The 12,384-nt window shown below is 33.6% G+C and overlaps 1 protein-coding gene across 2 annotated transcripts in view; it reads left to right on the top strand.

The window, feature by feature from the left end:
• LOC106688239 (serine/threonine-protein phosphatase 6 regulatory ankyrin repeat subunit B) overlaps window positions 1–9,302 on the top strand; it is a 14,394-nt gene extending 5,092 nt beyond the window's left edge. For both annotated transcript variants that reach the window (XM_014432620.3, XM_014432611.3), the window contains exon 3: window positions 3,669–9,302. In XM_014432620.3, the coding sequence (XP_014288106.1) occupies window positions 3,669–8,369 (4,701 nt within the window). In that variant the 3' untranslated portion in view covers window positions 8,370–9,302. The remainder of the gene's footprint in view (window positions 1–3,668) is intronic.
• Window positions 9,303–12,384: the final 3,082 nt, after the last annotated feature.

Here is a 12,384-nt window from a genome sequence, read left to right as displayed (position 1 = left end):
AAGTTGGAAGAATATACTAAATGATAATTTAGGTAGACCTGTTAGGCATCGCTATTCTCTTTTAATCAATTCATATCATTGTATCATTGAAATTCCGTGGTAATTGTAATTAAACTAAATTTTTTCTATGCCAGACCATTCCTTGTCAGAAAACCTGACGTAAATGACTGAATTATTAGTTTTAAAAAAATATCTATTTCTCATTTGTAACCTTTATAATTCATTTATAGATTGTTATTAAAAGATTGATTTATTTATGGTATAATTTGTCTAAATAATCATAAAGAACCTAATTCTTACCACAGATTAAACAAACTATGTATGTACTAGAATTCTGAGGAAATATCAATGTGTCTAAGACTTTTTCTGTTGAGTGTATTTTATTATTTGTTCAGAACAGGTATAGAAACGTTGGTGATTTTAACATTCCTTGTTCTCTACCTTGAAAGTTCTCCCAAGTTGAAAACGTGCTAACCTCCAAAATAAACAATTTCATACCTTATTTTGAACTTACACTCCTGTTTTGGGCTTTCGTTATTAATAATTAATGTTCGGTTATGGTATTCCACATAATTGAACGTAACACATATCTCTTAAATTTTTCATAAAAAAGAGATGTTTGGTATTTTCTTCTTCTATCTAAGTGAAAAAAGCAATTGATGTAAGCCAGTTTGGTATTTTTCTTTCTTAGTTTTATATAGTTTTTCTTTATTTAGCATAGCTTAGTCTTTTTGAACACCTCACCTGTCAATCAGTGCTGAAGATATTTGTAAGAATACACCATTAGCCTTTCTTATTCAATTCATTATCTCCTAGTCTATCCGCCCATCTCAACTTATGATAGTTCCTAGGTAATTAAAATTATCCACCATTTCAAGGACCTCTCCAAGACAATGAATTATAACCTGTTGGTCTGTCCTTCCAATATGCATAACCTTGGTCTTATCAGGATTTATACTCAACCCTTTTCTTTTCAACTCTCAGATTATTCATTCTAATGTTGTCATCACAATGTTAAAAAAAGAGAGGACTAAGACTGTCTACCCTGCTTCACTCCCTTATAGCATGTAAAGGTTGCAGAATTTGTACTATTGAGATGAACTATACCTATTGGGTCCTGATATACGGATCACATAGCACTTATCGAATTTGGTGGCATGTTTCTCTCTTTCAAGGCATTCCAGATTTCTTGGTGTGTAAGTGAGTCAAATGGAGCCCTTGAGTCCAGAAAAGCAAGATACACAGTTTGCCCTCGATCCCATGCCTTCTTTCCCTCATCCTTACAGAAAACAAATAGTCTTGCGTTTGTCTGCCTGGGTGAAGAAACAGCTTGCTCTTTCTCTATATCGTTTTTAACATATTCCTGTAGACAGTTTTCCAATATTTGAGTGTATAGTTTGTATACAACCGAGGATAGGCAAATAGATTTATAATTTTCACAAATGGTTTGACTTCACTTCGTATGTATGGAGATAATAATAATTTCCCTCCACTTTTTTTTGTATTCTCTTTTCATTCCAAATTTGCTGAAATAGAGTCTGGAGTATCTTTATTAAATCCTCTCAACCATATTTAATAAGCTCTGGGTCAATAGTCAGAACCATCAGCCTTGCTAAGCTTCATACTAGCAACTGCCATCTCTATTTCATCCTTTGTGATGATGTTATCCATATCATCTTGTTCATCTACCACATTCCTTATAGTCTTATAGCCATGTTTACATTGTTCATATGGTCAGTAAATGCGAATTTCTCTTGGTAATGTTGTCTCCAAACTTCTAGGATTTCCTTTCCATCAGTTACAATCTGCCTATCTACATCATTTATGTCTCTAATATGTTTTCCTCTTTTCTCTCTCAGGCTTTTCAATGTATTCCAGAAACCTTTAGAATTTTCTTGGAAGTTTTTCTTTATCTCTTCTCCAAAGTCTCGCAAAGATCTGCTTTTAGCTTCTTTTATAACATTTTTGCATAGGTTTCGCTTCAGAGTTTCATCTTGCCAATCAGCACAAATTTTGCTTATTATATATTTCTTCCAGACATCCTTCTTTCCTTTCACTCATTGGACCACCCCTGCATTTCACAATTTTGTTCTCTTGGTGTTGGAAGTAATTTTTTTTTTACCACATAGTTCACTTGCAGCTCATAGAACGAAATTCTTGACATTCTGCCATAAGGTATTACCATTTGTTCCTTCAAGCTCCCTCCTCAGTACATCAGTATATTTTTGCTTTTTACCTGCCTGATGAAACACCTTCACTGCAAATCTGTCATATGCTTTTGGTCTCCATTTACATGGTAATAAGTTTCTAGTTTCTGCCACTAGCAATCAGTGATCTGTATTGAGTTCTGCCCCAATAATTACTAATATCAGTGAAGAACTCTCTGATTTCTTTGCTATAGACAAAATAATCGATGATGCTACTTCCTTCCCTTCCATATGTTTCGAAGGTTCCTCTATGGATCTTCTTGTGCTTAAAGAAAGAATTCCCAATAAGTAGATCATTTATAACACAAATTTGATTAGCCTTTTTCCACTATCATTTTATATTTAAAGTATTGAAAATCTTATAAGATAAAAAGTTAAGACTGATCGTTACTAAATACATATTTTCTATTGAAATTAATACAGAAATTACAATATTGTATCATTTTATCAGTCCTTAGTGTATTATGTTACCCCATAGAATAACATTTTTTTTAAAAAATCAATATAACAAATACTGTATGGAATGTATGCTTACTTTTGAATAATATCAAGGAGCAACAATTCCCTTAATGCAACAAACCAAAAAAAATAATAAATCTATGAGCTTTAATTTTCAAAAAATTTTGATAGCTAAATAGAACCAAATATGGTGAATGGCCCACAAATATGTTCATATTTCAAACCCATTTATGAGTGAAAATTCCATTGTGTGACTTACCTCTGGTAAGCTGTGTTAGCGACACTTAGTCAAGAGAAAAAACATTAGTTTTTTTCTAATCCAATGAGTGAAAATTATATCATCAGTTCCATCTTGTGGACAATTAAGCAAGGTGGTTTGATTTGATGACTTTTAAATTATATTAGAAATTTGTTATTTACTCACTGTCAGAATCCTACTAATGTCCTTTAATAACATTTTACTCTTAGAACAAAAACAAATACCTGCACTTCTATTTCATTTCTTACTCTTTTTTTTTTTTTAAATAGTTTTATTGTGAAATAGTATATGCTATTATGTATTTACTGAAAATAGTAATAGGGATCAGAGAGCACATTCACTCCTCATTTACAGAGATATAAATTAACTGATAACAAAATAAGAAATAGAAAAAAAAACTAAAATCAATTTAAACCTAAATTAAATAACATACTTCTTTTTTACATCTGCTTGCTGTGCACAATTATTCTTAACTTATGTTAATAGTGTCAATAAACTTAAACTGAATGAAATATTTTAACTTATTATGGGAAGTTTAATATACATTTATCATCAAAATTGAAAATATATTATTTTCAATCTGGTTATATAATCAATAATATTTGAGTTTATAAACTGATAAACATGGCCCATTTTTTTTCTTTAATGGTTGTTTTATTTTATTTGTTTTAATAATTTAATTTAGTGTAATAAGTTAGAGATTATTCAGATTTTTAAAACTAAAAATGAATTTCTTGTTCCAGGGTCAAACGGAAATTTTCATAAATATACCAGGGAACTATAATATTGCCCTTACTGGCTACCAAATCCATGCCAATTTTGAGGATCATTTGTTTCCAATAATTAAAAGTAAAATTGGAAAAGCAGTGGAAGAAATTCTCACTTATTTGCATAACTATGATTCAAACTCTTTTTTGACTATTTTAGAACCAAATGAATATATTTTTTTATTACTTTTATACTATATGGCTACATCTGATAAGGTAATGACAAATCAGTTGCTGTTAATGGCCTCTGAAATAAAAACCAATGAAGCTCCCATTGTCAGGCAGTCAGTAAGAGATGTATTTCATTTTCCCTCTGAAAAAATGTATATTGTCATAGATTCATTAGTAAATCCTGAAAAGAAAGGGTTTGTGGATTTCCCACCATATTTACAAAATAATATAGTGTTAATGTCCAACATTTCAGACCTAGTACTTCTGGCTTGTAAGAAAGGACACTTTGAAATTCTTAGTTGGCTCTTGAAAATTGAAAGTCCTAATGATTTAACAAGAGCACTGAATGTGGCTTGGAAAAATAAAAAATGGAACCTACTCAAATTGTTAATTAATTATGGAGCTATAAACGATATTGATAACGCTCAGCTAATGCTTCAGTCCCCAGAGAATGAAACCCTTCTCCATTTTGCAGCTTATTCACAATCACCAAACTTTGTTAAAAAACTAATTTCAGCTGGTGCAAAAGTTAACATTCTTGATTCAAATGGATTTACTCCTTTGTACAGAGCAGTAAATAATAATGATCTTGAAACGGTAAATGTCCTGACTAAAGCAGGAGCAAACGTGAATTTAAAATCAAAATCAGGAAATATCCCTCTTCATGTTGCAGTAGAAAATGGTAATTTAGGCCTTGCCAGTCTATTAGTCCATTATAATAGTCAAGTAAATGTAAAAAACAGTAAAGGGCTAACTCCATTACATATTGCTGAACAAAAAGGAATAAATGGAATTATTAAAAAGTTATTAATTTATAATTCAACGCTTCCTAATAATATAGGAGAAGATTTGTCAATTCTTTTTTCATCATTACTTGTAGAAAAGAATCCAAATGAAATTATAACAGAAAATGAAGAAGTGTATCTATATTCTATTTCACAGATAGCAGCATTATTAATTAACTTTGGAGGTACAATGTTTATGAATGCTGATTTGAAATCTCAATTAATGAGAATGATATTAAAGATAGGTGATGAAAAACTGGTCGAAATTATGATAAATTTAGGAGGAGACCTTACTTCAACTAACCAAAATGGTGAAACTTTTTTGTTTGATGTTGTTAGAAATGAGAACCAACATGGCTTTAGATTTTTGCTGAAAAAATATTTAAATGTCAATGCCAAGGCCAAAGATGGTTCTAGTGTTTTGCATGTCGCAGCAATGAAAGGAAATAAAGATGTTATAAAACTATTAATCCAACATGGAGCTGATATAGCAGCTAGAAATGCTGATGATAGAACACCCTTACATGAAGCTGCAATGTTTGGTAAATTGGATGCTGCACTATTCCTGCTTGAAAATAAAGCTAATATTGATGCGAAAGATATAGAAAGTAAAACTCCAATTTATTTAGCAGTAGTTATGGGTCATGGAGCGATGGTACGACTGTTGTTAAGCAAAAAAGCCAATTGTCTTATTCAGACAAGGACAGGAGAAACAATTCTACATGCAGCTGCTTCTATTGGCAACTTAGACCTGGTGAATTGCTTACTGGATTTGGATTTAGGTTGTGGAATTAGTGTTAACACACTTAATAAAGATCACATGACAGCATTACATAGAGCTGCCGAATCAGGCCATACATCAGTTGTCACTGCATTATTAGATAATGGAGCATATACTCATTTACAAACTAAAGAATGTGGATGGACGGCTTTACATTTAGCAGCAAAAAATGGCTCAACAAGTGTTGTAAAACTTTTATTGGAAAGAGATATGGATGTTAATGCTGTTAATAATGATGGAAAAACACCACTATATGAGGCTTGCTTTTGGGGACAGGATAATGTTACTACATTGCTCCTTCATAAAGGTGCCAACATTAATTTTAGGACAAAAAAGAATGGCTCCCTTCCTTTACATGCTGCAGCAACTAGAGGCCATGTTGAATTAGTAAATATTTTGCTTAATCAAGGAGCCAACATTAATGAAACCGATAATCATGGTGAATCTCCTCTTTTTAAAGCTTCTTATTGGGGTAAATATAAAGTTGTAAGAAAACTTATTTCAAGAGGAGCTAATATTAATTCTAAGACAATAAGCGATGGTTGGGCACCTTTGCATATGGCAGCTGGAAGAGGATTTACGGCAATAGTAAATGCTTTACTCGATAATGCTGCAACAGTAGATATAACAAATATAGATGAGAAAACTCCTTTGTTTGAGGCTTCATCTTCAGGGCATGACATTATAGCTAACATTTTAATCCAAAGAGGAGCTAATGTTATCGCTAGGACAAAGAAGGATCACTGGGCTCCAATACACATGGCATCATCACATGGAAATCTATTAGTTATAAAACTCTTAGTAGAACATGGTGCAATTGTTGACCAAAAAAATGTAGATGGGAAAACCTCTCTTTTTGAGGCTTCAACTGCAGGCCATAGTGATGTTGTTCAATATCTAATTAGTCAAGGGGCCCAAGTAAACATGAGAACCAAAATTGATGGATGGGCTCCTTTGCATGTAGCAGGCTTACATGGACACTTAATTGTAGCAAAAGATTTACTCGACAAAGGTGCTGATGTTAATATAATAAATAGAGATGATAAAACTCCACTTTTTGAAGCTTCTAGGGCGGGAAAAACTGATGTTGTCTTTTTATTACTTGACAGAGGTGCTGATATTAATACTAAGACAAAAAATAATGGTTGGGCCCCACTTCATATGGCAGCAGCAAAAGGTCACAATGAAATCGTAACTGTTTTAGTTGATAAAGGGGGAGATGTAAATATCAAGAACACAGATAACAAAACACCTCTGTCAGAAGCGTCTTATGCTGGTCACGAAAGTACTGTTAGAAACTTACTTCAAAGAGGAGCAAATGTTGATGCGAAGAGCAAAAAATATGGCTGGGCCCCCTTACATTCAGCAGCCTCACAGGGACATGTGGGAATAGCGATGGCATTACTTGATTATGGAGCAAGTGTTGATATAAAAAACAATGAAGGTAAAACTCCTCTCTATGAAGCTGCATATGCTGGTCATTATGATGTTGTAAAAGCACTTCTTGAAAAAGGAGCAGACTTCAATGTTAGGCTTAAACAAAATGGTTGGACTCCTCTTCATCTGGCTGCATCCCGTGGCCATTTAGGAGTAGTTATTGCATTACTCGAAAAAGGTGCTTGCATTGACAGTATGAATGATCAAGGGAAAACTCCTCTCTTAGAAGCTGCATATGCTGGTCACACTGCTGTTGTTACAGAACTGCTGGAAAGAGGGGCTGATGCAAATATTAAGACAAGGGAACTTGGATGGACTTCATTACATATGGCAGCATCTCAAGGCCATTTACTAGTAGTTAATGCTTTGCTTATCAAAGGAGCTCTAGTTGATCAACAAAATGATGATAGCAAAACCCCTCTCTTTGAAGCATCCTCCACAGGTCAGGATGAGATTGTCAAAGCACTTCTTGAAAAGGGGGCTAAGACTAATATTAAGACAAAGAGTGTTGGTTTGACTTCATTACATATAGCTGCATCTGAGGGGCATCTTAAAGTAGTGAATATTCTAATATACAATGGAGCTGCTGTTAATGAACAGAATCATGATGGGAAAACCCCTCTATTTGAAGCTGCTTGTGCAGGTTATGCTGATATAGTTAGAGCACTTCTAGAAAGAGGAGCTGATCCAGAAATTAAGACAAAGCTTCTAAAATGGACCCCATTACATATTGCTGCTTCTCATGGTCATTTAGGTGTTGTTATAGCGCTACTTGACAAGAGAGCTGCTATTGATGTACAAAACATTGATCATAAAACTCCACTTTTTGAAGCTTCCAATGGAGGACATGATGCTGTTGTTGTAGAACTACTTGATAGGGGCGCTGACAAAAATGCTAAAACAAAAGATGATCATTGGACAGCATTACATGTAGCAGCATCAAATGGTTTTCTTAATATAGTCAATGCTTTGCTTGACAGCGGAGCGATGCTAGAAATGAAAAATATAGACAACAAAACACCTTTGTTTGAAGCTGTATATGCTGGACACAATATTATTGTTATAACACTACTAGAAAGAGGAGCTGATCTAGATGGTAAAACAAAAAAAATTGGTTGGTCTGCTCTCCACATTGCATCTTACCAAGGTCATTTAGAAATAGTCAATACTTTGCTTAGCAGAGGAGCCAGAGCTAATATACCCAATAATGTTGGGGAAACTCCAATCTTTCTAGCTGCTTCTCAAGGACATGATAATATAATTAAAGCATTACTTCAAAAAGGAGCAGATGCCAATATTAAATCGAACACTAAAGGTTTAACTTCTTTGCATATTGCAGTGTCTCGAGGCCATCTTAAGGCAGTTAGTGTACTGCTCAATGAAGGAGCTATTGCAGACGCTCGAAACAAATATGAAAAATCTCCTCTTTTTGATGCTGCTTATTTTGGTTACAGTTCTATAGTCAAAGCATTGCTTGAAAAAGGAGCAGCTGTAAATGGATAAATTGTGTAACTTTACTTCATGAACCATTAAGACAATAGAGATCAGTAAAGTATCTCAGATATCTATCTTGAAAAATTATCATGTTCAAATATTATTTATCACAATTAGTGAGCCACATTTCCAACTTATGTAATATTATTTGTATGGTGATTTAGCCAAACAAAAATTAAAAATTTTTTAAAACATATTACCATAGTATAAATTGAATATTGGCAGTTTAGAACAACTTGCTATAAAACAGGTTTATTATGCAATAAAAAGAAGGGTTAATAAATATGGTTAAGGGCACAGCAACCTCTACATTGTAGTCGATAGCAAAAACTACAAGGCTGATGATGCCTTTATGATTATTATTAACAAAACTGGGTCATGAGCAATATGATTGAAAGGAAGATTCTTTGTCATCCAGTTCTGAAGGAGTTTAAAAGCATTTTTTCAGCATTTCCAGTCTTGATCTGGCCTATATAGACACAAATTCCTTGATAGGTAACCTAATATTTTATCTAATTGAATATACCTTATCTAAGGCTGTCCTTAGCTCAGTGGTTGAGCACAGTCTTACCATTCTGAGGTTCATTGGCGGTGCTAGTCCGAATCTGGCCAGGGGTGTTGTCTTTTTCATGGAGTCGTGATCCCACAAAATGAAAAACTTCAACCCCCAACCATGGAGAAAATAATCAGGATACAAATTAAGAATTTATACCTGGTTGTATGGAAAATTCCAATGCCATTAAAATATAATGATAAAAAACTTATCTCTGGCTGGAGATCTAAACATGACTCTAACTCTATGTATTGTCAACCTCAGCAATGCTGTAATAAACTTTTAATTATTGGATCTAATTCCTTTTATTGAGGATGAAGAGATTTTTAATCAACTACAAGACTAATTGTTGTAAACTTTATAGTTTAAATATAATATTTAATTTTTTATATACTTTTTTTTCAAATGCTACATTTTTTGTTTCTTAACCCTTATAGAATGGTTGGTTTACTTAAATTTTTTTTTCTTGAAGGCGTTATTGTGAAGACTCCTTGGGATGTTGCAAATATATTTGCTAAACATTTGGTAAGTGTGTGTAACATCAGGAATAGTGTTGGTTCTGCTAATTATAATTAAGAAACCCAGCTTAATCTTTATAATTTATTTCTTTGTGTATCGAAGGTTCATAAGAATCTAGTATCTTTAAGGCCTATGACTGCTTCTCGATTCTCCCTATATTCTTAAAAAAAAAACTGTGATGAGAGTTTAGTGGAAACTGACTTTTTTTTTTTATTTCTCATTGTGCTGTGGTATTATTACTGATGTTAGGGATTTTAGTTTCCTTATTCATGGTTTAAAAGTGTTGATAGATCAAAGTTTCAAAAATTATAGACTAATTTTTTTTTTTTTTTGGAAAGCTATAAAAGAACAAAACAACTAGCTGGTTCGGATATAAACATTTATTTGGTTAATTTAAACATTTGAAAAACTTAAACTAAAATAAACAAACGATGAATAAAACAATGAATACAAGTAAAATTAAAAAGGCCTTTTAGATAAATAAATTAAGAAAACATGAGACAAATTTACAAAAAAAAAAAATATAAATAAATACTGGTCGACGAAAGGTAGATCCACTCCCATAGGTCAGAGGAAGATATGTAGCTTGTCCAGATGTGTAGATCGCAGCTCTACAGTTAAATAAACCGCTGCAGTGGTCCAAGGTTGGTTCAATGGGTCATGAACAGTCGAAATGTCCCAAAAGCCAAGATGGCCACAATGGCACTTATTAAGGGCAGAAAGGGTCTAGTTGTTTTTTTTAATTATGCGAGCCGATTAATTAGCAACAGTTCATATTGCACTCAGAGGCCAGAAACTCAGAAAAGGTCTGGTTCCGGACTGTAATGTCTGTAACACACTCAAAAATATCTAATAAAATAACATCAACCGAACGCAGACAAGACTGGTTACACACTATCATGGCAACTAATTAACCGGAGCTCCTATTAAAGTCGAAACACAGAAAAGGTCCGGTTTCTGACTACAATGTTTGTTAACACACTCAAAAATGCCGAAACAATTAAATTGTAAACGCAGATAGGGCTGCTTAGACACTATCATGGCCACTAATGAGCCGGAACTCTTATAAAGGAAGATGGTCGTTCCGTTGCTGGGCGACGTCTTAGCAACGATTAACAACCCTTACCAACTGTCTCTATTATTTAGTTATAATATCACAAATAAAATACACATTTTTCTTCTCAAACGACTTTATTCAATTAAAATAAAATAAATGTAACTAAATTAAACACTTATACAACTCAAATACTATTTACAAGTTATTAATAAAATATAGCGTTGGGACAAGTAAATACAGTTATCTTCCTCTTCAATCTCTATTCCAAGAATCAATCCCCCTTTTACAGGTTGAATTTCCACCTCTTTCTGAAACAAGCTCATGAATTTACTGCTATCCTTATCATCTTTCCCAATAATGACAAAGTCATCTACGTAAACCCCCAATATGACCACTTTCTGGTCAATTTTTCCTTCAAACAAGCACAGATCTTTAATTAGATTCATAAATCCTAGCCCATGCAAAACAATCTTCAGTTTCTCAAACCAATTTCTCTCAGCCTGAGGTAAGCCATAAAGACTTTTCTTTAGACATAAGACCTTACCAGTCTTCTCAAAACCAGACGGCGGCTCCATATCTATATAGGCGTACTGAGTTCGGAGTTGAGATATGCTGATTTAATGTCTTAACATCTTTATTATATTTCCTCTCCACCGATAGTGCCAATATTGCCTTTAATGATTCCCGCTTAGTTACTGGGGTATAGGAAAAATCATAATCTACACCTTCCTGCAGTCGGTACCCAACTGCCACAATCCTAGCCTTGTAAACCTTAACTTCATCAGGGTTTTCCTTCACCTTGAATACCCACACACTCTTAATTTAATTTAATTAATCTTACTGTCGGGAAACTTCTTCCCACACTTTGAAATCCTCCATATTTTTCATTTCTTCTTGGATTGCTTCTTACCAGCATTCCGCACTTGCGCAACCAAAATATCTTTTTAAGTTTTTGGTTCCTCCTCTAGGGTTTCTAAAAGAAAATCTTTCAATATTTTAGCCAATTTCCTCGCTCGTGAAGATCTTTGTTTACTCTATTCATTTTCACGGGGGGTTTCTTCTTCTCATTCTTCTCAATTGGAGGAATCTTGATTATCTCCAGGCCTTTCTCGTTGGTCCATCAGACGGTCTTCATCTTCAAAACCCCTGAAATCCTCTTTTTATCACTTGATTTTTGAAGATCAGGCGTTTCCTGCTCTACTCATATTCATTTTCTATGCCTTCACAATCTTTACTCTTATCCATCTCTCTCTCTCTTTCGTGAAGTCAAGGCACTTCTAGTAATAATAATCTTTATTTATTCCGAGACTGATCCCAATAGAACATACGAGGGCAACCCCCGGCCCAATGTAAGATTTGAACCGGCCCGCGAGACATTTTGAAAACCCAATTCAAAAATAATATTACACTACTTACTCATACTCACAAAATCAAGTTAGCGAGCAAGCCGAGTGGCGACGATCATCAAAGAGAGAGGTGGCAAACATAAAAGCTTTTGTATATATATATATATATATATGTATATGCAGTTGACCATAAAAATTTAAATATTTGAAGATGGTCAGGGTTGCGGTCAAAAAAAGAACAAATAGTTTAAAACTATGGCGATGCAGAGTGTTGCCAGTTTCAAGAAAAGTAGATTGAAGAATTCTTTTTTATCTTGCACAATCGTATACCTATTTGTTTGATGTGTAATGAATCCATTTCAGTGATGAAAGAATTCAATATAAAGAGGCATTACTCAACTAAGCAGCCTAAACTGCACTCACTGACAGGACAAACAAGAAAAGACAAAATCCAGAAGCTTACAGCAAATTTGGAAAAACAGCAGCAAATGGTTCATAAACAAAGAACACATCCTGATAATGTTGTGAAAGCTAGTTATATAGTTAGTT

This window comes from Halyomorpha halys, unplaced genomic scaffold (assembly GCF_000696795.3).
Source record: "Halyomorpha halys isolate HHAL.00 unplaced genomic scaffold, Hhal_1.1 Scaffold41.1, whole genome shotgun sequence".
NCBI lineage: Eukaryota > Metazoa > Arthropoda > Insecta > Hemiptera > Pentatomidae > Halyomorpha > Halyomorpha halys.
The sequence above is the reverse complement of the archived record's forward strand: the minus strand, read 5'-3'. Positions and strand labels throughout refer to the sequence as shown.